The sequence below is a fragment of the Onychostruthus taczanowskii genome, unplaced genomic scaffold (assembly GCF_017590055.1).
Source record: "Onychostruthus taczanowskii isolate IOZ18803 unplaced genomic scaffold, ASM1759005v1 scaffold56, whole genome shotgun sequence".
NCBI lineage: Eukaryota > Metazoa > Chordata > Aves > Passeriformes > Passeridae > Onychostruthus > Onychostruthus taczanowskii.
In genome coordinates, this window is record NW_024503235.1 from 2771284 (window position 1) to 2795704 (window position 24421).

Sequence of the window (24421 nt, forward strand, 5' to 3'; positions counted from 1 at the left end):
TGGATGATGTTTACAGCCTCCCGCGCTCCGAGGGGATTTATAAGCAATAAAGGGCCTGTCCCCAGTTGTCATCCGCGGCGATTAAATCCAGCTGGATTCCAGGAGGGATTTAAAGGAAAAGGCGCGGCACCTCGGTCCTCCGGGCCGCCAGGGGTCAGTGTGCGCGGTGGCTTGATCACACACTGCTCCCTAGCGGCAGGGAGGAAGAAGGCGCCGCGCGCGGCAAGATGGCGGCGGCGGGTCCGGCCTCAGGGCCCGGGCGGGTCCCGGCTCGTCCCCGGCCCGGCCTCGCTCGGTTCCGGGGCTGCTTGGCCGGGGCGTTGTTGGGGGATTGCCTGGGAGCTGTTTTCGAAGGCAGGAGCGTCGTGAAGCTGCCGGAGCTGCTGAGTTTCCTCAAAGGGCTGGAACCGGCGCCGCCTGAGGAGGGAGGGGAGGCGGCGGGGAGCGCACGTGGAGGTGCATGAGGGGAGCGCGGCGGGGAGCGGGGGATATCCCCTGGTCCCCCCTTCACACACCCCGCTGTGCACGGCACTCGGCACCCCAGAGGTTCGGGTTAGACCCCAGCACTCCCCAGGACTGGGCTTTTGGGGGGTGTTTGTGTCCCGCTCCCTCAGCACCTGTGCTTTGAGATGTGCCCAACCTGCAGAATCCCCAGCCCCTCTGCTCCCCCGAAACGTGGGTGCCCCCGGTGCTTACCCTCACCTGGTTGTGGGGCATCTCTGCTGTGCCTGCCCTGGCTGGCCCCTGTGCTGTGCCCCTGTGCTGTGGGGATTCAACACCCGTTCCTGATTCCCTAGGGATTCCTTAGGGACACCGCTGATGCAGAGGGACCCGTGGTTTTTCTGCTCGGCCCGTGCTGCTCCTACTCCAGGGAGCTGAGGTGGAGTGTGCTGTGAGTGGGTGTGGCAGTGCTGGGGTAGTGCAGAGGTACCGAAGCTTGAGGAGAAGAGTGAGAGAAGCTCAGAGTTGTTTAACACTTAGGAAATGATTATAGCCTTACAGTGCCTGAGGGGAGTCTGCAGGAAAGATGGAGGCTGTTGACAAAGGCCTGGAGTGAAGGACACGGCACTGCCAGAGGGCAGGGTTAGATGGAATATTGAGAAGGAATTGTTCCCCATGAGAGTGATGATGGTCTGACACAGATTGCTCTAGAGTAGCTGTGGCTGCCCCTGGATCCCTGGAAGTGTCCAAGGCCAGGTTGGATGGGGCTTGGAGCAACCTGGGATAGTGGAAGGTGTCCTTGGGCATGTCAAGGAGTGGAGCAGGATGGGCTTTAAGGTCTCTTCCAACCTAATCCATCCTGGAAATCTGTGATTCTGTGTTAGGCTGAGTCTCTTGTCCATATATGCCTCTGGATGTCAGGCATCTTCTCCTGGCTCTTACTAATCTTGAAGTATATTTTTTGTCATTATAGCTGTGGATGCAGCTCCCTGGCTGTGTCCTTACTCGGACAACCATGGCAGTGTCAACCTCAGAGTGCCAGGGAACTTCCTGACAGGTTTGGGTTGGAAGGCACCTTAAAAATCATCCAGTGCCATCCCCTGCCATGGGCAGGGACACCTTCCACTGTCCCAGGTTGTGCCAAGCCCTGTCCAACCTGGCCTTGGACACTTCCAGGGATCCAGGGGCAGCCACAGCTGTCCCAGACAACTTGTGCCAGTCAGGCCTTGGAGATGAGGGAGGTGCTGGCAAAGGGCAGGAGCAGTTTGTCCCTGGCTGCCGGTGTGACTCTCTGCCCTCCCGTTGCAGAGTCGCTGCCGTACACGGACGACACGGCCATGAGCAGGTCGGTGGTGCAGTCACTGCTGGCCAAGCAGGAGTTCGATGAGGTTGACATGGCCAAGAGGTGAGCATGAGGCTTCCTGAAGGTGTAACCATCACTGTGACTGTCTGTGGAAGGGGACAGGGAATGAGCAGACTAATTCTAATTAATAATTTTTGGAGGGAAAAAGTTAGGAAAGAGATGGTTAATCCTTTGGTTTGTTAGTCCTTTTGCTTTGCCATGCCTTGGACCATGCAGCAGCATCAGCTGCAGTGTGGAGTCTGAAGCTGCCTTGACAGGGCAGAGCTGCTGTGTGTCAGCTCTGTGTGTGTGTCAGCCCTGTGTGTGTCCACCTTTGGGGAGGAGAATGTTTGGAGATTCCAGAAACATTTTGTTTCATGTTTATTTGTTGCTATTTATGTTTGCACTGCCCTTAATTTAGTGAGGGAATAGGAGTGAGCTCAGCTTGACTCTGTTTATGATCTGTTTCCCTGTTGAATCCCCAGCCCTGAGAGCATTTGGTTCCACTTAAGGGAAAGCATTTCTTTGTTTAGAAAACTCTTCCATTGAACTTGAACAAAAGACTTTCCTTGTGGTTGTGACCCACGGAAATGTTTCTAGTTTGCTTCTATTTTGAGGCAGAATTGAGAGGAAAACAAGTGGGTTATGGAAGGTGATTTTATACATCCTTCTTTCGCACTGTTCTTTGGGAATTGTTTCCTGCAGAACCGAATCACTGAGGCCTGAATGTCACTGATGATTTATGTGTGTGTTATTAATTCACTTTAGCAAGAGGCTTCATCCAATCACAAACCCCAGTAACAGACCAAACCCCCCGGGTGTTTTCCCCCCTGCCCACACCAGGTTTGCTGAGGAGTACAAGAAGGAGCCCAACAGGGGCTATGGGATGGCCGTGGTCAACGTCTTCAAGAAGCTCCTGAGCCCCAAGTGCAACGACGTGTTTGAGCCCGCGAGAGCCCAGTTCAACGGGAAGGGCTCCTACGGGAACGGCGGGGCCATGAGGGTGGCTGGCATCCCCCTCGTCTACTCCGACATCCAGGATGTCAAGAAGGTAACGGAACATTCTGGGCTTCTCTGGGCGTCCCTGCTGCCAGGGGAGTGTCCCGGGAAGCTTTGCTGACAGTGGGGTTTCTCTGGCAGGTCGCGAAGCTGAGCGCGGAGCTGACCCACGCCAACTCCCTGGGCTACAACGGGGCCATCCTGCAGGCCCTGGCTGTGCACCTGGCACTGCAGGAAGGGCTCAGCAGGGAAACCTTCCTGGAGCAGCTCATCAGCCACATGGAGCACGTGGAGGCGGATGACAAGTCTCTCAGTGATGCCCGAGCGTGAGTAGCTTGGGGAAAGCCCCAGCCCTGCTGTGGTGGTTTGTTCTGGCTCTTCACGTTCTCTCCTCTTCACTGCACTCTCTGCTTGCAGGCTGGGATTTGAGGATTTACCATTTTCCAGGCGTCTCAAGAAAATCAAGGAATTTTTGGAGCTCAGCAGCGTTCCCAAAGCAGATGTATTGTTTGAGTTGGGTGAGTACCTTTCTTAGGAAAGCTGGAAGCAGGACTAACTCAGCCAGCTTGGTAGATGTGTGTCCCCCTAGATTCCTCTTCAGCCTGTGCTGCCTGTCAGGCACAGACTATGCTGGAAAAGCAGCCTGTGCTCACCAGTCAGGAATTCTGAGTCTCAACCCAGTGATTTCCTCTGTGTATTGACAGGAAAAAAATGTCTTGCTAAGGGAAATTTACCTTTCATAATGTTTCTTAACATTCCAAGATCTCTTAAGGGCTATTGGGTCATCATGTTGAATGGGAATGAGTAGATGTGTATGGCCAGGCCATACTGGGGTAACTGGGAATTGCTCTGCAAGATGTGAGTGGCACTGGGGAACTGGGGGGTTTCTGAGGGACAAACTTTTTCACCTTTCCCTGGTAAAATCCATGATATTGTTATGGAAAGTCACTGGCAACAGCAGGTTGCAGTGGGAAGGGGAAAGAAAGGAAGGAAGGCCAGAGGGTGCTGACAGGGTGTGTTCCAGGCAATGGCATCGCTGCACTGCGCTCCGTCCCCACTGCCATTTACTCCTTCCTGCGCTGCATGGACGCTGATCCTGACATTCCTGAGCACTACAACGCCCTGCAGAGAACCATCATCTACTGCATCTCCCTGGGGGGGGACACGGACACCATCGCCACCATGGCGGGGGCCATCGCCGGCGCCTACTACGGGGAGGAGCAGGTGCCCCCGAGCTGGGAGCAGAGCTGTGAGGCTTTCCAGGAGACCCAGAGGATGGCCAAGAGCCTCTATGAACTCTACTGCCAGCGGCTCTGAGCTCCAGGGCAGCTCCAGGGCTTTCCTGAAGGCAAAGGGATGGTCAGCTCTGCTTCTCTGGTCACACCCAGCAGTGGATCTGCACCATCGGCTAACGCCAGCGAGCTCACCTGGGAGGGGTGCCTGCTGCTGTCAGCTGGGAGCTGGAGCCAGCTGGAAAAGAGGGGACATCTCCTTCAGTCACGGGTCAGCTGGGAAGTGGCTGCACTTGGACAGTGGGTGCAGCTCCCTGAGTGTACACGAGTGTCTCATTTTCCATGGATTTCTGCTGCTTGCTTTGTCCACCATTGTGCCATTTGTCACTGCAGTTACTGGCGGGTGTCTGAATCCATGGACTTTCTCCCTGTTTTCCTCTGCTCCTGTGTCCATGGGCTGTGTTTTGGTGGTCAGTGGCTTGTCCAGTCTCCACACCCCTGGTACAGCAGCAGGTCATTCTCAGCTGGCCAGATAAGGGATGTCATAGGAGTCACCAGAGAGGGCTGGTGGCCCAGGTTGTCACCTGTGCTGAGTTAGGATAATGGAGCACAGATTTCCAGGGACGTCTGTTGCCTTAAAGGCAGAGTGAGAAGGGCCAGAGAAGGGATTTCTTTGCATTGCTGATGGCTCTGTGAAGGACCTTTGGTGCCTGCTGACAATCCCAGCTGGCTCATTGTCCCTGCTGGGACAGCGTGCCACTAATTGCTGCTCCTCCTGTGTCCTTGGCCCTGTGATCCAACAGGCACCTGCGGCACGTTGTGCCCCCTTACACAGCTGCTGCCACACTGCTGCAGCCACTCTGGCTGCTCCTGTGTTTCTAATCCATGCATCCTGTATTTTTAAAGTCCTGTATATGCCCAGAGCACCAAGTGAGATTCCTGTTTAAATCACAGAACACCCCAAATTTAAAGGGACCCACAAGGATCGTGAGAGTTCAGCTCCTGTGGAGTGGAAGTACTGCAGGGATAGAATGCCTGGTTCTGCTGCAGTCAGCCACAAAAGTGACTTGAGCAGGATGCAGGAGTTAATTTATCACAGTCTCAGCCTCTGTACTTGGTAAAAATTGCCCCAGAATTAAAGGGAAAGGTGGGTTAATTGGGGACATCAATACTGAAAAGAAGCTGGTGCTGGTGGCCAAGAACATTCTAGCACAGCTGTGTTCCAGAACTTCACATTTAAAACCTTTTCCTAGTGGAGCCGGTCAAAAAGGGAGAAACAGCTTGGGAATGGCACATCTAGAAAGGATTGGAAGCTTTTTAATAATTGAAAACAAAAAGTCATCATATGGAAATGTTTATAAACTTAAATGTGACACTGTAACTCTTGTTATTTCTCCAGCATGTCTTGTGACACTGGGAAGTGGCTGTGGTACTCCCCAGTGGTGTCAGCACGTGGTGGCTGTGTCAGGCTGCATGCACATGTGGGAATTTGGCTGCCACAGGTCCTTCCAGTTTTCCCTGTTGTCTGCTTCCTTCAAGTGCCAGTCTTTTGTGTGATGCTATAATGGGTTTTCCTTGTATAAATGGATTCTTGTCCTGGGAACATGTGGAATTTTGGTCTGTTGTGTATTTTTGTATTGTGCTGCAGATCTGAGCTGTAAAATACCAGGTTTTCCACATTATTCTTCTGCCAGAGGGACAACCAGATTCACGTAATTATTTAAAAGAAGATATTTTTATTTTAAAGCAGCTTTATAATTTTAAATGTTTGGAACTCCTGGCAAGCTAAGAACTCCTGTTTAAAGACTGGAGCTCTTTGTGCCTGAGTTCAGATGTGTACCAAACCCTTTAGTTTCCTTGGAAAGAAGTAAAATCCCTCAGTTATCTTTGTTAAGTAGCCACTGCTCCCGTGTTTTCACTCAAGTTGTGCATCCTCAGTACCAAGAGGACCAGGAGTGGTTCTTGGTCCAAGGGTGAGTTCACACTGGGCACTGCAGGGAGGGCCTTTGGAAAGGTCCCTTTTCCTTCTCTGCCTGTGGAAGGAGTTCAGGTGCTGGAATCCAGCATGTGATGATGGTGCAGAGACCAGGGAATTCACTGGGAGCCTCGTGAATGGCAGCAGGAGGAAGGCTTGCTCCTTGGAATGAGCTTTTGAAGGTGCCTGTGTGTCAGCCAAGCTTTCCTGGAAATGTTTCACCTCTGCCAGGTGAGATCAGGTGGGGAAACACATTTTCTTATCTTGGGACTGTGAAGGTGCTTTGCAAGTGATTCACCAGCCCTGAGTGTTCCTGACTCACTCAGGATTGAGGCTGGCTGTGCACAAGGTGTGTGATGTAGGATAAAGAAATCATGGAAAAAAAAAAAAAAAAACACACGGAAGGGAAAGGGAATCCCTAAGACTTCAACTTGAGTCCCTGAAATTAATAATCAGGCTGGAAAGATCTGGGTTGCAACCTTTTCCAGAACTGAATTTCTGGAGACAGGAGTCTTTTCCTTAATCACAAGAAACATGCAATAACTTTTTACATAAGGATATCAGTTAGGGAATCTGCTGGGAATGAGTGAGATCATTTGAGGTGGAAATGGAGTGTAAGAGAACTGTATGAGACAGAGCAAGACCAGGACAAAGTACAGCTGAGCCCACCTCTATACAATAAGTTTTATTGATGTTTGTCAATACAATCAAGTACTGCAGTTTTAGTTGTGAAGAGCAGGTCAGTTTTGGGTCACAAAGAGTGCATTTTAAACCAACTTTTACTAGGACAGTGCATGTAATAAGTATTTACAAAACTAAAAACCTCTATATACTAGGTTAGAAATGAAGATACTAGAGGCAAATTTAAAAAAAATAGTAAGAATTTGTATATAAAAATGCACATTGTAATGCAGTTTTCAGCATTAAAAATAGACATACCTCATCCAACCCAACCTTTTTTATTCTTGTGATTGAAACCAAAATCCCACGCGCTCACACACACGACAGAAAATAATCCTTTCTGCTGGCTAATATGTACTCAGTATTCCAGAAAAAAAAAAATCCTTCTGGAGAGTGAACAGCCTCCCTCATCCTGTGCATCGTTTTTTTTTTTAGCCTAACTATGTGCGTGTAATATCTTTGCTTTCCATTAGTGTGTAAATGTAAGAGGTTAAATAGCTGCAAGGGGTGATTATGGGTTTGCTCTGCACGTGATAGGAAAGTGGAATTACAAAACAGTATCTACAGCACAAACTTAAACTGGGGGTGGCTACAGTGAAGAGTTTGGTCGTTGCTTTCTGCCAGCTCGAACAAGAAGTTTGGAATGAAGCAGAACAGAACAAGAAGAGATGGGCTGTAGATTAGGCACAGTATAAATAAGTTGCTTTGAGGAGCAGGATGAAGCTCCCACCAGGTGTGGCAGCTCCTGGCCCTGCACGAGGCTGGACCAGCTCAAATCCCTCTATTCTCCACAGGAAAGGAGACAAGTCCCCTCCCAGCATCCTCTCCTACCAAACCTGGGCTTGGAAAAATCATCTGAGCTTCCACTTTTAATTTAAGGGAATGTTCCTGCTGGGAAATAACCTGTTAGGATCACAACCCAAATGGTCCTGACCACATCCTCAGGAGTTAAAAATGTCCAGTGGGATCAGACACCTTCCAGCTTGAGCAGTTTCTTCTCTGCATGAAACTTGCAGCTTTAAGGAGAGAAATTCACAGGGAAAAGATCCCAGGGAGGGGACATACAGCCCCAACAGGCAGTGCCCAGAGCACTGGCCTTCCAACTGCAAATTTCCTTCTTGTGTTTCTTAATTTCAGGGATAGGTGAGTTTTTAAAAGGAAGGCCTGAATGGCAAGAGGCAGAAACACAGGACAGGCTTGAGGAGAAAACAAACAAGCAAAACAAAAATAGGAAAAGAAAAGTTGTTTAAATATCTCATAGAGTCCATCTGAAAACAAGCCCAGTCCCAGTCTTGCTACGTTTCTTTGGCCATCAAACAGGCTTTGGGAAAATGCAAAGGTCAGAGCTGGTGACCAAATTTGTTGCTATTTCTCAGGGATGTGCCTTTGCAGAAGGACATGCAGTGGGATATGCACATGGATTGACTTCAGCAGCATGCTCCTGGCCTGGGATGAGCAGCATCCCTGTCCTGGAAATGGCAGTGACTGTTCTACTGTGAGAAAACCTGCAAAGCCACAGGATCTGTGTGGGGCAGTGCCATCATGCCTGGCCCAGAGCCCTGCAGCTCATGCTCAGGTCAGTAATGCTCCAAGCATTAGAGAGACAAAGTGGTAACAACAGGCAAACGTTGATTTCTTTAACCTAAGTCACAGAGTGGCCCCGGGGCTGGTGCCCTCTCACAGGTATTGCACTACACTTGTAAGTGATGTTCTTATATGGGTCATAGCACCGTGGTGAAATCACTGCGTGGAAAGTTACAACCAGCACTATTTTTTCTGAATTCCAAGATCCCCAGGGAAAGGGGAGACACCAATGCAAGAGTTCACACATCCCAGAATAGTGAGACGGGAAAAGCAAGTTGTCCATCAGTGGCACTTCCTTATGTCACACCAGCTGGCAGCACCGTGAGCTGGGCTTGCACTGCCATCCTTGTGTGGGCAGAGACACTCCTGAGGCCAAGCAAGTCTTTGGGCTGCAGAGACAGACGGGACAGGACCAGCCCTTGGACTTCCCAGCAGGTGAATGGAGAGAGCAGATCGTTGTTCATCACGGGGGTCCCAGCTTCCCTCACCGCCTTTGGAAGCGGTCACGGCATCCTCCCAGGTACCAGTGCCTGGATGATTTTATTCCTAAAGGTGCTGGGGGGGAGGGTTAAAAATAATATTTACTTCTTAGAAGAAGGTGCTTATGCAAAGTGTTCCACTCTTTAGGATTATAAATCCAACCACACTGAATCTGGAGTGAATCGGACAGACTGCCCCAAAGCACAGTCTGGAAAAACAGGCGTCAGCAAGCCTGGAACTTGGGCATCTGATGGTCTGGAAGGAAATTTCTCAATCCAGCATGGATCCCTGCTGCTGTATGGGTTTGTGTAAGTGCCTGGGACCCTGCATTGGTTACCAACACATCACCATGACACAGCTGGATTTATTTATCGAGCATTCCAAACGGGAAATGAGGGCACTTGATACAGACCATGGGGGTCTGGTCTTCCTCTCTGGATCACAGAGCCAGACTCTTGCCATCCCAAGCGTGTTCCTGTGTTTGATGTCCAGTCACTGGGGTACTTATTCCAAATATGCTTTGCTGAGGAAGTCGCTCCCCTCCCTCCCTTCTCCCTCCCCCAAAAAAAGAAAGATAGATGGATAGATGTCTCCTTCCCGATTACCCTCTTGACTCATGGATCAAACAGCGTGAAGCAAGGTCCCATGACAATGTCTTGCGCGTTCTTCCCAGTGATTTTTCTTTTTTGTATTAATTTTTAAACACTTTTTTATCAAAAAAAAAAAAAAAAGTTTATGGCTAAAGTGGGTGAAAAGGAAGCCCAACGGCTGTTATGTGGGGCAGAGCAAGAACCCGGAGAAGGAGGAGTGAATGTATTCCGTGGAGTACAGCCCATTGGCCTGGTCTGAGGGCATCTGTACCCAGACCTGGTCGTTCTCCTTGAGTTCAAGCACGGCACTGCCCGAGGCCTGGTCCAGGTACCCCTTTTTGTACTCATCATAGGTGTAGGTGGCTGGCACGTTGTTCTTATACAGGGCCACCCAAACGTTGGTCCCTTTGACGTGCACGTGGTAGGCAAAGTAGTAGATTCCAGATATGGGGCAGGTGAAGATCCCGGTGACCGGGTTGTAGCCGTTGTGCCCGTTGTACAAGGTCCGGTCAAACTTGACGGGCATGCCGGATGCGGGGAAGGGGGAGGTGAGGATGGCAGTGAAGGCCGGCGCGATGCGGGCAGCGAGCTCTCCTCGGCCGTACTGTGGCTTGCCCGGCTTCCCATTGCCCAGCACAGCTCCCTCCACGCCGCCGTCGGGCAGGTGCAGCCCCGCGATGCCCGTCTCGTCCAGCACTCCTGGCGCTCCTGGTGGCCCAGGTGGCCCCGGTGGGCCTGGTGGCCCGTTCAGCCCCGGCGTTCCTGGCATTCCAGGTGGGCCGATGGGTCCGGCCATGCCAGGCTCACCAGTCTTCCCTTCGCCGGGAATGCCAGGGAGCCCGGGCTCCCCTTTCAGGCCTGGTAACCCCTGAGGCCCCATGGGACCAGCAGGTCCTTGCAGTCCCGGGATGCCGGAGGGGCCCCTCAGCCCCGGCTGCCCCGGGATCCCACCGTCCCCTTTGGGCCCGGGGCCGCCCGTTAATCCAGGCACCCCCGGAAGGCCGATGAACCCCGGTTCACCTTTGGGGCCCGTTGGGCCGGGAGGTCCCAGTGACCCGGGCAGGCCCCTTTCTCCCGGCACCCCCGGCTTCCCCGCGAAGCCGTGCGGGCCCTGGTCGCCGCGTATCCCCGGCATTCCCGGGGGCCCACTCGGCCCCACGTCCCCCTTGGGGCCGGGCAGCCCGTGCTTGCCCGGCAGCCCCATGGACCCCGGCGGGCCCGGCGGGCCGATGATGCCGGCAGGGCCTGGCTCGCCCGGCTCCCCATCAACGCCGGGCTCCCCCTTATCGCCGATGGCTCCCTGTGCCCCGGGCTGCCCGCGGTCTCCTTTCAGGCCGGGCATGCCTGGCTTCCCATAGCCCGTGGGGCCGGGCAGGCCAGGGAGGCCGCGGATCCCGGGCTCTCCCTTCGGTCCCATGGGGCCCTGTATCCCCGGCACCCCCGCGGCGCCCGGGACACCGATTCCATCGATCCCGGGGGGTCCCCGCGGCCCCACAGGGCCGGGCTCCCCGGTGATACCCGGCCCGCCCGGGGGACCCATGTCGCCCTTGTCCCCGGGCGCTCCCGGCAGCCCATCGAGGCCAGGCTTCCCAACGCCGGCGGGCCCCGGGGGCCCCGCGGGGCCGGGAGGGCCCCCGTTCCCCCGGGGCCCCGGTAAGCCTGGCTTCCCCACGCCGTTTTCACCCTTCATCCCTCGTTCTCCGCGGGGACCCGGCTCTCCTTTCGGGCCAGGCTCTCCCCGAAACCCGGGCAGGCCGGGACCGCCCTGGGGACCCGGCTTCCCATTGACAGAGAGGCCGGCTGGCCCGGGCAGCCCCGGCGGGCCGGGAAGTCCCCTCGGCCCTTGCTCCCCACGCATGCCAGGCTCGCCCTTGGCTCCGGGCATCCCTTTCATACCCGCCTTCCCGGGGAGTCCTGGGATGCCGGGTTTCCCAATGCCCGAGAAGCCAGGGGGCCCAGCAGGCCCAGGCTGGCCGTGCATTCCCGGCTTCCCCGTGCCCGGTTTGCCCGGGTAGCCGGGGGGCCCGGGAGGTCCACGTGGGCCAGGCTTCCCTGGCGGTCCTGGCTCGCCTTTGAGGTCCATGGGCAGCAGTGGCGGCATGTCTGTGGAGAGAGGAGACACAGAGTGTCACTAGAGCTGGCCGTGGGCAAGGAGTGTCCTTGGGATGCTGGAGTCTCTGAGTGGCCTGGGCTGGGTTTGAAAGGAGACCCTTCCACTGAAACATGGCCACAGCAGCTTCCTGGGCCCCCACATCTGAGGGGTGTCCTGAGGCAAGGCCAAAGCCCAGAGTTCTCATTCCAGCTTCACATCCCTCCATGATGTCAGGTGACACCATGGAAGGTACCAGCGCTTGCTGTCAGCTCTGGCAGGGCTGTTTTGCGATGAGTTACTGCAGGGTGGTTTTGGAGCTGGATTCAAACCTCCTGCTGCCTCGCTTCCCAGCGGCCTCGAAAGCACCGTGGGATTCAGTTGTTCCTGCCTGGGCTCAGCTGAGAGGATGGCGACAGTGTGAGCCAAGACTGAGGATAATCCCTCACCCCGTCCCACGAGTCCAGGGCCTTGGGAGACCCTTAATCCTTTTGGATTAAAAAGAAAACTCTTGGACATGTACTCCAGAGCCTGAGGAGGCGATGGATGTATGGGTTAGGCCATGCCTACAGTGCTTGCTGGCACAGCTCCCGAGTCCAGCAAGGCAGAGAAAAACCAAAAAGCAAAAAAGCTCTGGGGATGGAGGAGAAGCCAAGAGCTGGGAGGGAAATGCAGCCTCAGCTCTGTCCAAATGAGTCAGCCCAGCTGGGAATAGGCCGCAACCACTTGACATTTCAAGAATTTATTGAGGTCTTTTGCAAACGGATATAAGAAAGAAGCTAATGGGCTGAGAGACTCCAAAGGCAAGGAGAGGCAGATGACATACCCACCACAGCTCAGCATGGAAAGCACAGACGTGAGCATAAATAACTCCTCGAGGCTGGTCCAGGCAGGGTGTCACCTCCCACGTGACACCAGGAAAGGGTGAGAAAGAATAAATCTGACAAACACTTTTTTGGCCAGTTTGAAATGAAGGAAATACTCGACAGTCAACCATACGCAACAATGATGAGAAATGCTAAAGGCAGAGGAAAGGGCTATGACATCTTGGGTGAATTTAAATCAAATCTGCCCGAGGGAGATCATTCCAGTTGGGAATAGATCTATACAGACAAGTTCCTGGGATGGGGATGGATCCTGCCTGGGGTGGGAGCAGGATACAAGGTCTGCCAGTCTGGCCTCTTCAGTGAGCCAAGCTGGGCTTTGGGAGCACGGACACACGTGGTGCTGGGATCCGCCAGCACGGAGATTTCCTCAGTCAACGGGAAAAGCTTATGGGAGATTTGAGACACGTGAAAAGAATAACTGTGGCAGCAGCAGGCACAGCTCCCGGAGCATCAGAGGTGGCTATGCCTGCCCTCAACACAGCAATTAGCTCTGGCCCTTCCCAGCCTGGTGCCACTGTGTTTTCCTTGGGTAATGGAAACATTTTTAGAGTTTATCTATAAATCAAAGCCTGGCCCATGTCCTCAGCTGTAGCTGTGGTCACTTGGCTCTCTTGATGAAGGAAATACTTGTCTGTCACGACACTGCCACTGGATTTATGCAAACTTCTGCTCTTCACCCAGGAAAATGGTGTGGAAAAGAGGGCAAGGGAGCTGTGCAGTGCTGCACTACTTCTGGGGTTTGGATTCTGGAAAAAAATTCTCCAGTAAATGATTTCAATGTGTTTTCTCCCCCCACTTTTTCTTTTTAATTTTTAATTTTCTTGCTATGGTTTGAAATGAATTAGTTTTCTAGGTCATTTTGCATGGAATCAGAACAAGGATCTACAGCTGAGCCCACGAAGGAAGGAAAAAGCACACACGCTCTCTCTCACACAAGGCAGTGGAGAGAAACGCCAGGCGGGAGCTGCCAGCTTGCAGGCGGCCAAAAAAGCAGACGGGAAAACCAAACCGGGGCCGTCAGTGGAGAGAAACTGGGACACTGCAGCCCCACTGGTGTCCGATTTCAAAAGCCCATGTCTTACCACAGACACATGTCTCGGAGCTCTGCAGCACCAGCGTGGGGTTCTGTGCTCCCCTCAGCGCATGAACTGAGCTGCTGTGAGTGTTAACAGAGCCAGCTGGGGCAGCAGGACGGGGACAGGGCAGGAATGACCCCTGGGAGCTCCCACCAGGGCACCACGGAGCATCCCACCTCCCGAGGAGCATGGGCACGGCCAGGTGGGTGCTGCAGCCCCTCTGGAGCTGTGTCCATCCCAGTAAGGACCCCTCCTGCCTGCAGAAGGGACCCAGCAGCGCAGAGCGGCCAGCAGAGGAATAATCCAGCAGGATGGGAAGTGGTTCCCAGCCATGAGCAGCCAGCAGTGGGTCTGGCCAGCACGGCCAGATGACACTGCAGGAAGGAGAGGTTGGCTGCTCTGTGGCGGAGCCTGGCTGAGCTTGTTCCAGAGCTGCTGCCAAACCCTGTCTCGTGAGAGAGTTTCACAGGCTCACAGGGATGTTGTGTGGGATCAGTGTTTTAGCACCTCTCATAGTGTCTCCCAGCAGTGGGTGCCCCAGCACAGCACTCACTCGTGGGTTTACCTGTCTGCAGGGCCACTGACATGGTTTAAATTAAGCCAAAATAAACCCCCAATGTGCAACTCTCTGCTTCAATGTTCCGAGCATTTCAGCATTTAGCAGCATCTCCTCTCCCCTGAGCTCCCTCTGTGCTCTGGGGCAGCTAATTCTGAGCAAGAAAAGGTGTCTGGCACCCTGAGGAAACCTGTCACTCACCAGATGGCACCTGGAGGCTGGAGGGAACCCCCCGCCCCCCAGCCGGGGGTCCCAGCCCCGCGGGCAGGCTGGGGCAGCCCGGGGGCCCCGCAGAGCTCCCCCCGGTCGGGGTAACCCGCAGGGGCACGGCACAGCCCTGCGCCGTCGCGGCCAGTCAGCTGAGCTCCCCGAGCAGGGCAGAAGGCCAGCAGGGATTTTCCTTGCCAAATTAGAGGTTAAGCAGAGATGGGAGCTCGGTGGGATCCAGGAGGCACCGGCTTCCCCAGCTGCCTCTGTGCGGCCCCACAGCCGGTGGCTCGGGCTGCAGCTGTCCCTGTGTCCCTCTCTCCTGTCCCCCAGCTGTCCTCTCCTTCCCAAGGGTTTTAGAGGAGTAATGTCCAGGGGACTTCTGTGCTCTGCCGTGCCTCAGTGTCCCCTCAACCTGGTCTAATCTGGTGGAGCTTGTCCAAACCCCTCCTTGGCCCAGCCTGGCACACTCTCTGCTCTCCCCACCATAGGCAGCATTGCTCAGAGGCAATGCAAGACACTCCCATGCATAGGAAGAAGGGAAAAAAGAAGGGAGAACAGCAGGAAGAGATTTGAATCCAGTCCCACCAGCAGCTGAAGTGTTCCTGTGCTACGCTGGAAGGTTTTGGCTCTGGCTGGGATTCAGGGAGCAGCTTTACAACAGCTGGGAAGGGGGCAGGGACGGGGGGGCTTGTAGTACACTTCGGCTCCAGGTTTTGCTGTATGTTTTCTGACACATGTGCTGGGCTGAACTCCTGATAAGCCATTCAGCCCTCCAGTAAATCAGCCACTGGTGGCCCAGCCTTCTCCAGTTTCTTCTGCCAGAGCCAAGACTCCAGCTCCTGGGAGGGTCCAGGTCTGTGACAACCCATGGGGAGGCTCCGGTGGCTCTTCCCAAGGGCCAAGCACCCACCTGGCAGGTCTGGATACCCGAGCCCAACAGTGCCCCATCCTGTAGTGGTGCCAGCACTGGGGTGAGTGCAGGAAGGGCAGCTGGGACAGGGGATTACAGAAGGCTGGGGGTGCTGGAGCCCTGGCTGTGCAGAGCAATGGCCCTGGTGCCTCTGCCCCTCTGGGTGCACATCACGCAGTGGGGAGTGATTTAACACGTCTGGAGTTTCTGTCGCTGCTCTCCGAGAGAGGAAATGTCTCTCTCCTGCTCTTCCCTTGCCAGGCTGGGTCTCAGCTCCAGCCTTGGCACTCTTTCCTTTCCCAGCTGGTGCAAAATGCAGACAGGGAAACGGAATAGGTGGAGGAGTGAAAAAAGCCTTGCCAGGACAGCTCAGGTTTAACAGCGGGGAGAAGCAGAGACGGCGAGTGCTGGGGCTTCTGTGCCTCCTGCTGCTGGGGATGGGCAGAAGGGCAGGAGCCAGAGGCTGGAGGGTCCCCAGTGTCCCCTGGCTCCCAGACCAAGGTGCCCTCCCATCCCCTGCAAAGGGCTTCACTTCCCTGCTGAGCCTCTACCCGTGTCCACCCTGTCCCTTTGCACTGAGTTAAAGACCCAAATGACCTGGCCATGCTTGGCCAAGTGTTTTGGACAGCAGCACCCTGAGCTGTGCCAGGCGGCTTCCAGGAGCCTGAAGGGTGGAGCGTGACAAGTGCCCGATGACTGTGAGGTGCCGTGTCCCCTTCCCACTGCCCCGTGTCCTCGCACAGTCCCACAGCGTGCATCCCTTACCCAGGTACTGCCCTTTGCCTTCACGGAACGGGGGTCCCAGGGGTCCCTTCACCATGGGCTGCATGTACTTGACTTGAGCGTAGCCCCCCACGCCGCCTCCCGCCGCCGAGCCAGGGCCCATCACCATCACCGTCGTGCCCAGCATCACCAGCAGCGCCGCGACGTCCGGCAGCATCCTGCTCCCACGGCTCCTGCAGACAAAGAACAGCGACACTGGGTACACACCCCCACCTCCCTTCCCAGCTGGGAGCCTGGGAATGATCCCCGTGGGAGCGGGACTCGCTTGAATTTGCCTTTTTGTGGAGCACATATCCTGAACGTGCTGCCCTTCCCGACACACCACAGCTGGGAGATGCAGGGTAAATACAGTTTATAGAACAGAATCCCAGAATCACTGAGGTTGGAAAGGACCTCCAAGACCATTGAGGCCAACCTGTGGCTGATCCCCACCTTGTCACTAGCCCAGAGCACTGAGTGCCACATCCACTTGTTCCTCAGACACCTCCAGGGATTGGGACTCCATCACTTCCCTGGGCAGCCCCTTCCAATGCCTGACATCCTTTTCCAAAGAGAAATTCTTTCTGGTATCCAACCTGAACCTCCCCTGGCACAGCTCGAGGCTCTTCCCTCATCTTGCACTGTAACCAACCATGGAGATGCCCAGTGGAGTCTTACAGAAGCTGCCCTGAGTGTCTGTGGTAACTCTCACATCCCTTATGCATTTTTAACAAATATAAGAGGTGGGAAAAAATGCAGATGAGACCTGCAGCTCACCGAGCCCATCACTGCTATGACATCCCTCCAGTGATGTCTCACAAGAGCCTTGGCCCCTGTTGGAGGCACAGGCTGCCACTGCCAAGCCCTGCCTTCCCTGGGGGTAGGGAAGGGTGCTGAGCCTCCCAAGTGGGTGCTGAGCCTCCCAAGTGGGTGCTGAGCCTCCCAAGTGGGTGCTGAGCCTCCCAAGTGGGTGCTGAGCCTCCTGAGTGGGTGCTGAGCCTCCCTAGTGAGTGCTGAGCCTCCCAAGTGGGTGCTGAGCCTCCCGAGTGGGTGCTGAACCTCCCTAGTGGGTGCTGAACCTCCCTAGTGGGTGCTGGGCCAAACCCCTGACGTGGGAGCCAGAGACTTTCTGCGTTTGTGGCTCAACTGCGGCGCTTCGCGGGCAGCGCCGGGAACTCGCGCGGAGGACGAGGGATGGGAGCAGCAGCCTCAGCCTTAAGTGCCTGTTTATTTAAAATAAAACCCCTTTATAAATACTCTCTTCCTCCAGCAACTCTCCCTGTCAGCTCCACGTGCGGAGCTGCAAACAGATTGATTTGCAACGAACATTTATTTTCGGAAGCTTAAACAACACGTGATACCAAAGAGCTTTTTGCTGCTTTTCCTTCTCCTCGCAATAATTGACCTGTGGTGGTTATTAATGAGAATTAAGCTCCTGGCCTGTCCTGCCAGGGAGCAGGGGCAGGGCTGCTGCATGCTGGGATTTCATCGGAATTTCCTGAATCGCTTTTGCTGAAGCAGCAGTGGAAAAAAAAAAAAAAAAGGCTGCAGCCTAGAGAAAAAACAACCCAAATTAAAATAAAATTAAAGCAAATTAAGTCAAGGGAGCAGGGAGCCCTGGCATGGGATTGTTCCTGATGCCACAAGGGCTTGGCAGGTTTTTGGAGTCTCCAGGGATGAGGCAGCCTTGACAGCTGCTCTTGTGCCTGGAGAATGGTCTGGGAGTCAGCTGAGGGCTGGAGGGGACAGGGACGGCCCGATGGACCCTGTGAGGATGCAGGTGGCTGTGGCAGATGCTGGAAGAGGAGCTCTGCTCTGCCCATCCCACCAGAGCCCAGAGCCCCGAGCGGTGCCATTCCCACTGAGACACCCGCAGCCGTGGCTGTGGGCCGGGTGGCACTGCCAGGGACAGGGGTGACAGCCACCCCCGGCCTCCTTGGCAGCGTGGCCGGGGCCTCGCCGGCATTATTGTTTTTCTGTCTTCAGGGTCGAGGAGAGGAACGCTTCTTTTTATGAAGCATTATTTTACAAGGATTTGTTTAAGGGGAAAAGAATCCTATTCTAAGGGATTGCAGCTGTAAAAATACAGTTTCTGTTAAATAAAAGAGGAGAATAAACTCCTGAATCAGCTATTTACTTGTTTTCCTTACCTGGTATGACCCCTGTGCCTCCCTCTCTACCTCCCTCCCTTCCTAGCTCTCTCCTCTCCCACCTGGGCTGGATTCACCCCTGCTCCTCCCCTGCACTGGGCTGTTTTCTCAGGATGCTGCCATGGGAGCAGCACCCTGGGGTGGTTCAGCTCCTTGCTGCTGGGCACTGCATCCTCCTGCTGTGAGACCTCAGCCTTCAGAGAGATGTGGGATGCAGGGAAAACGGAGCCAGAGGGAAGGGAGAGGGAGGACAAGGGAATCTGACCAGGGTTTCATTGTGTATTGGATGTGAAACTGAGTTCCCTGCTCTGTGTTCTGTCACGCCCTTGATCCAGCTGGGTCATTCCAACAGCCCAGTCTCTGCAGAGCAATAGGGGGAGCCTGGCCTGAGCCCCCAGGTTCGTGTCCCTCAACACAAGGGGTCTCTGGTGCTGTGCTGTCCCCCCCAGCCGTGCCCAGCACTGGGGCAGGAGGCCTCCTGCTACCCGCACTCTCCAGGCAGTGATTTAATAACAATAAAATGGAAACATCTGGAGTCTCATATGATGGATAAAGTGTGCACAACGTGCTTGTGGAGAGGCTCTTTCATGCTTGAAATCTCCTGTGTTATGAACTGATAATTAATCACACGGAGCAGCCACACGACGCTCCCCTCTCGCCTGGCAGGTCGTGAATGGTGGCAGATCCATCCTGTGTATGGGGTGGCTACAGACAGACACGGGTCACCTGCCCATCCTGCTGGGGTCACCTCCCCATCCTCCTGGGGTCACCTGCCCGTCCTCCTGAGGTCTGGGGTCAAGAACCTGTTCTTGTATGGCCAACAGAAATCCCATGAGATTAATTTTTTTCCCACTTGGAGCAAGGGAGATGCTTTGGGGGTCCCAACTGTAACCCCTCCTGGCTCACTCCACTCTGCCTGGGCACTGCAGCCACCAGGCTGGGCACTGTCCAGCCGAGCTGCTGTCCTTCAGAGGCAGCTCCAGCCCCCCCAGCACACTCCAGTATGACCAAAACCATCCCTTGACGCCAAGCCAAGCCCAGCGGGAGCTGCTGAGCCAGGAGGGTTCAAACAGGGGCAGCACTTGAGGGGTCCATGCTGTTCTCTGGGGATGCTGGAGCAGGATGGGGCCCAGCAACCCCACACTGCTCAGCTCTGGGGGGAGCAGGGCCCCGACCCCTGGCACGGCTTCAGAGCCGCCGCCGCCACGCTGACGGTGCGAGTGTCGGCTCCCCTGGCAGGCGGCGAGCAGACGTGTTAAAAACCCTTGGCACGCCATGAAAGCACTGGGAACAGGGAAAAAATCTCACACTTAAACCATGAGAAAAGAGACAAGAAATGTCACCTTGTTCTTGCAGGAAAACAACCAGCCCGTGCTGCCTCCGTCGCTCCGGAACCGCTCGTGGCTTGTGCTGGGCAGCCTGGTGAGCTCCCAGTGTGTTCCTGGTGTGCTCCTGGCCATTCCCAGTGGAAGAGGGCTGCTGCCCCCCACACTGTCCCACTCTCCCCACAGAGCCCATGTCAGCACTGTGGACTGGGCAATGTTCCTGTGAACACCATGGCCCCGCTTCCCCACGGACACGGCCAGGGCTGTTGGCTGAGCTGCAGCTGATTTATGGCCCCTGTTACTTAACAGGATGGTACAGCATGGTACAGGATGGTACAGCGTGGTACGGAATGGCACAGCCTAGCAGATCGTGGCACAGCACGGCATGGCATGGCATGGCACAGCCATGGTGCAGGCTGCCCACGGCTCACGCTGCCTGGAGCCGCGGTCCCGGGTCCCGCAATACCAGAGCTGCAGCATTAATAGCAGGGTTCCCTGCCAGGTGCATAGTTTGACCAGTGGAATCACACATGCCAAACCACAGGTATTTTATGAGACGTTTCCTGTTATGAAGACATTTTTGTGGGGATTCATTTTTTTCTTCCCTTCTTCTTCCCCTCTCCTCCTCCTCCTCCTCCTCTTCCCAGTGGGATGGTGGCCTGCGCGGGGGCAGCTGTGATGCTGTCCCTGAGGGCTGGAGGAGCAGAGCAGCAGCCAAGGGCCAGAGCGGGGCTGCAGTAGGGATGGGGGTGCTGAGGGTCTTGGAGGGTTCCATCCCCTCGGCTGGAACCCCTTTCCAGGGGGCTGCACAGGGGCTGTGCAGGGTCCAAACTGCTCTGTGAACCCAGGCTCATGGCCTGACCGAGCACAGATGCTTCTGCCCGGCTCCTGGTGTGGGATGTGGAGCATTTGCCCAGACACCACAGGAAGGAGAGGGGCTGAGAGCCCCAGGGAGCTGCTGGAGCATGGGGCATCACTCTCCAGGGACCCTGTGCTGGCTGGGCCAGCCCTGCTCCAGGGACAGGTAAGTCCTGCTGGGAGCAGTGGGAAGCAGTTGGAGTTTTCCCGAGGTCTGCAGGTCAGACCCACCTTGCTCCTGTGCAGAAATAACATTTTCTAAGGCAACGGGTGTTTTGCAAAGAAATCTGCTAAGCCTGGAGGGACCCGCAGAGAGCGATTCCCGTCCCAGGGAATTTGCAGGCAAGTGGCCATCAGCCGCAGACATTTAAACTTCCAGCCTCATGCTGGGGTCACTGGTTTCATTTTCATGAGCCTTCTGGGGCAGGGTGCTCAGGGCACCTCCCTTGGGGGGCAGGGACATGTGGGGCAGCAGCACTGTGGCTGTTCCAGCCCTGCCCATCCGTCCCATGGGAAGGGGATCCCTGCTAAGGGGGATGCAGTGGGAGCCCATAACAACATTTGGGGAGCCCTCAGTGGCTCTGGGTGCAGCAAGGAGCCTCAGCAGCAACACCTGTGCTCCCAAGGAAAAGAGTGCTGACCTTGCACCACGGTAAATACAAGCTGCAGAGCAGTGGGACAGCATGGAGCCAGCAGCTCCCGAGCTGGCTCCCAGTGCCCCAGGACAGCTGCCACTGCTCAGTCCCTGGCACAGCATCCCCACCCTGTGGTTTTCCCACCTGAGCTCTCCACTCCTCCCTCAGCACCTGCCCAGGTACGACAGCAAATGTGTGAATTGCAGTGAAAACATCTCCTCCTGTCTGAAACACAGGAACATCCCCCATCCCTGCCCAGCTGCTCAGACAGGAACCTGCCTCGCAGTGTTTAGCCTAACAGTGATTTTATTTTAACGTCAGAGTTTGAAATTCTGTCTCCTTGGTTTTGCTGGGTCCTTTGATCTCCATTTCCTCTCCTTTTCCAGCTTTTTAGCAACCCCCCAGGTGAGCCTGGCTGGTGCCAGCACTGCTCCCTGTGCCTGCCTGCCCAGGCAGCCCCGCTGCCACACAAACTCCCCCCGTTTATCCTCCACAAAACCCCTCTGACAACCCCCGGTGACACCCGCTTCGCCCCCGGAGCTGCATCTCCCCGGGGGAGACTCCAGAGCTCAACTCCTGAACCCCAACAGGGCAAAACCCTGCTTGGGGCACCCCCGGCCCCACCAGCCCCTCCCCAAGCACTGCAAACCCCCCCGGTGTGGCCATTCCCCGGTGCCACCGCTGCCTGTCCCGCCGGGTCGGTCACAGCCCTTGGGGACAGCGGCGTGGCCGCAGGTGACGGGACCAGCCGGTTCTGGGGTGTCCCTGGCCGGGGGACAGCCCGGGCAGGTGCCCTGTGGCCGGGCAGGGTCGGGGTCCCCCCGCCGCCGTGTCGCCGAGCCGGCCCCAGCGCCTCTCCTGGGGTTAACGGGGGGAAAAATATTGTTTATGCTTCTCTAATATCGGCCTTCTGTTTTGCATTTGCCGTTTCTTCAAAGATAGGGAGCCGCCTCTGCCAAGATTCCAGAGGAGATATCCTCAGCAATGCCGACCGCGCTCCCCACCGCACTCAAAGAAAACAAATGTCAGGCCAAGGATTGATATGAAATAGTTTAAAAATGAGAAAAAGCTGCCTTACAGCTAGGTTTACATTAAAATAAATTTCAGGAGCGGGAGCCTCGGCTGCGTCCCTCCCTGGCGGGCGGCGCTGGGGGATGGGGTCACCTGCCGGGGCGGTGCCTCGCTCCTGCCCTCGCCTCGGCAAATCGCGGCCCCGCGCCAGCATCGGCTCCCCCTTCCCCTCGCCAGCCCCCTCTCTTCACCGTTTCTATACCCATCTTCATCCTCACTCCTATCCCCATCCCATCCCCTATCCCCATCCCATCCCATCCCATCCTCATCCTCACCCCTATCCCCATCCCATCCCCATCCCCATCCCATCCTCATCCTCACCCCTATCCCCATCCCATCCCCATCCCCATCCCATCCTCATCCTTCTCCCCAAGGCCATGCACCATAAAGGAGCACTCCTGGCACGGCAGCCACGTGCAGCTGCTTCCCCATTTCCACACCCAGAGAAGGGGATGGAGTACACGTTCATTTATGTTATTTAATTTGATTTAATTTCTGCGAGCTGATGTGCCACCCCAGCCAGCCCGAGGTGTTCAGTGGAAACTCGGACAAGACACTCCCGTATCCCACTCTCCTGTCTGGCACAGCCTCGTGCTCCTGGCTGGGTTTCAGATTTCCTGTGCCCTGTAATCCCCTTTTTGGGGGGTATCCTCTCTGCCAGGCTGCTCTCCTGGGGCCCCACAGCACCGTGGGACTCCATACCCCCATCCCAATGGACAACCCCCATGTGCCTTTCCATTGGGACAGTTGTGGGTTGTGCAAAATCAAGCTGATTTTTTCCCAGAATTTTGTTTGGAAAAAATTTGCCTGATGCTGTCACAAGATATTTCACCATTGCTGAATCAGCTGCTTTGATTTTTCAATTTGAAATTTCTACTTCTTTTTTTTTTTTTTTTTTTTTTTTTTTTTTTTAAGTTTCCACATTTCCTTTGTCTTGGAGTCAACAGCCTCACAGGGAATTCCAGTGGCCCTGCTTTCCTGAGGATTACACCAAACCCCCATGCTCCAGGACCCCGTGCAGAGGCAGCAGCACTCCTGGACAGCTGGGTGACACGTCCTGGGGACCATGAGGTGCCACTCAGTGTCCCCACGTGCACCATCTCTGTCATTAACTCTCTTTCAGTATCACTTGGCACCAACGTGCCACGACCCAAAGCCACACTTTCCTTTCCAAGCTCCAAATTTCCAGTTCCATCGAGCATCCCATTGCATTTGCTTCAAAGGGTTCCAGACCATCCCCTTACCTGGACCCCTGCACCCAAAATTGTGTTCATCCCCCACTGCTCTTCTCCTCCCAATGTGACACCATCGGGCAGCTCTGCCCTGCCCAGGGCACCTGCAGAGCAACCACAACTGGACAGGGCAGCCCAGAGGGAAATGGTGTGGATTTCCTGTGTGCCAGATCATCCCAGAGGAAAAACCACTTTTGGGCCCAGGATGGAGAAAGGAGAAGCTGGGGCAGTGCTGGGAGCTGGCTATGAAAGGCCCAGAGGAGCCAGTGACCTTCAGAGCTCCAGAGCATCTGCCTTGGGCGTCGCTGTTACCATTGACCCTTTGCCAAGCAAAACTGGGGACTTGGAGCTCCAGCACCAGCGGAAAGCAGTGCAGAATATATGGAATATTTTCTTAGTAGAATTCATTTGTTTCTGTTAGAGACGCTGGCCCTGGATGGACACGCAGCCAGTGGTGCTCAGGGCTGTCTCTGTGTCCCTGCAGTGTCCCAGGGGACAGAGAATGGGATGGAGTTTGGTCCCTCAGGGTCAGTCCCTGATTTTGCACCCCTGTGCTCCCATCTGCTACATCCAAATGTTCCCACTCGGAAGCACCGGGGCGCAAAGCCGGACCCTGAACCCGGGCACAGTTTATTATTACAAAACCTTTTGTTTGGGCTTGGAGCTGGAAAAGCGCTCAGCTCACTGCGAGTTCTCCTCCAGGCTGTGTCATGTGGGAACCTCCCTCAGTCTCCACTCGGGACCGGCTGCCCAGAGGGTCTCCTCCTGCCATGGCACACTGCTGAGCCCAGCCAGGACCCCCTGCCTTGGCAAGGGCACCCCCTTGTTTGGGCACAGGTGCCAGGAGGCTGCCAAGGAGCTCAGGAGGGGGCTGGCGTGGTTACTGTGCCCGAGGGACCCCAAGTGTTATGCCAATCATTTCCCCATGTTAATTGCAGACCCAGATCCTGGGGACGGACCCAGAGCTGGGAAAAGATCCAAACCTGGGGATCAGAGTTGATTCAGGGATCAGACCCAAGCTGGGGCATGCTGCTGCCTTCTAGGAAGTGGCAGGCACATGGCAGCCCCAGTTTGGCACTGGGCATCTGCTGCAGGTGCCACTCTGCCACACTGGCCTGGCATTTCTCAGCAACGAAATATGGGAAGAATTAAACTGACCTATTCAGCCCCTTTTTCTAGAGGAAAATTGTAAAAAAAACAACCCGAAACAGAAGAGAAAATATGTCCAAGGAACCCTTCAGCCTTCATCCTGGAGTTGGTGTGGGAAGAGCACAGGAAAAGCTCTGGAGGCAGGGATGGCAGGAGGCAATGCCAGGGGACGGTGAGGTGACAGTGC

The 24421-nt window shown here is 55.3% G+C and overlaps 2 protein-coding genes across 2 annotated transcripts in view; one reads left to right on the forward strand and one right to left on the reverse strand.

The window, feature by feature from the left end:
- Positions 1-217: 217 nt before the first annotated feature.
- On the forward strand, positions 218-5700 carry ADPRS (ADP-ribosylserine hydrolase). The gene is made up of 6 exons (XM_041417626.1): positions 218-456; positions 1750-1846; positions 2627-2834; positions 2924-3108; positions 3200-3300; positions 3807-5700. Exons 1-6 carry the CDS (start codon positions 228-230, stop codon positions 4097-4099), a joined length of 1113 nt encoding a protein of 370 aa, XP_041273560.1. The 5' UTR covers positions 218-227; the 3' UTR covers positions 4100-5700.
- Positions 5701-6035: 335 nt separating this feature from the next.
- COL8A2 (collagen type VIII alpha 2 chain) overlaps positions 6036-24421 on the reverse strand; it is a 28748-nt gene continuing 10362 nt past the window's right edge. Inside the window, exons 2-3 of the mRNA XM_041417615.1 lie at positions 15818-16008; positions 6036-11427 (exon numbers count right to left, since the gene is read on the reverse strand). Of these exons, the coding sequence (XP_041273549.1) occupies positions 9506-11427; positions 15818-15992 (2097 nt within the window). The 5' untranslated portion in view covers positions 15993-16008 and the 3' untranslated portion in view covers positions 6036-9505. The remainder of the gene's footprint in view (positions 11428-15817; positions 16009-24421) is intronic.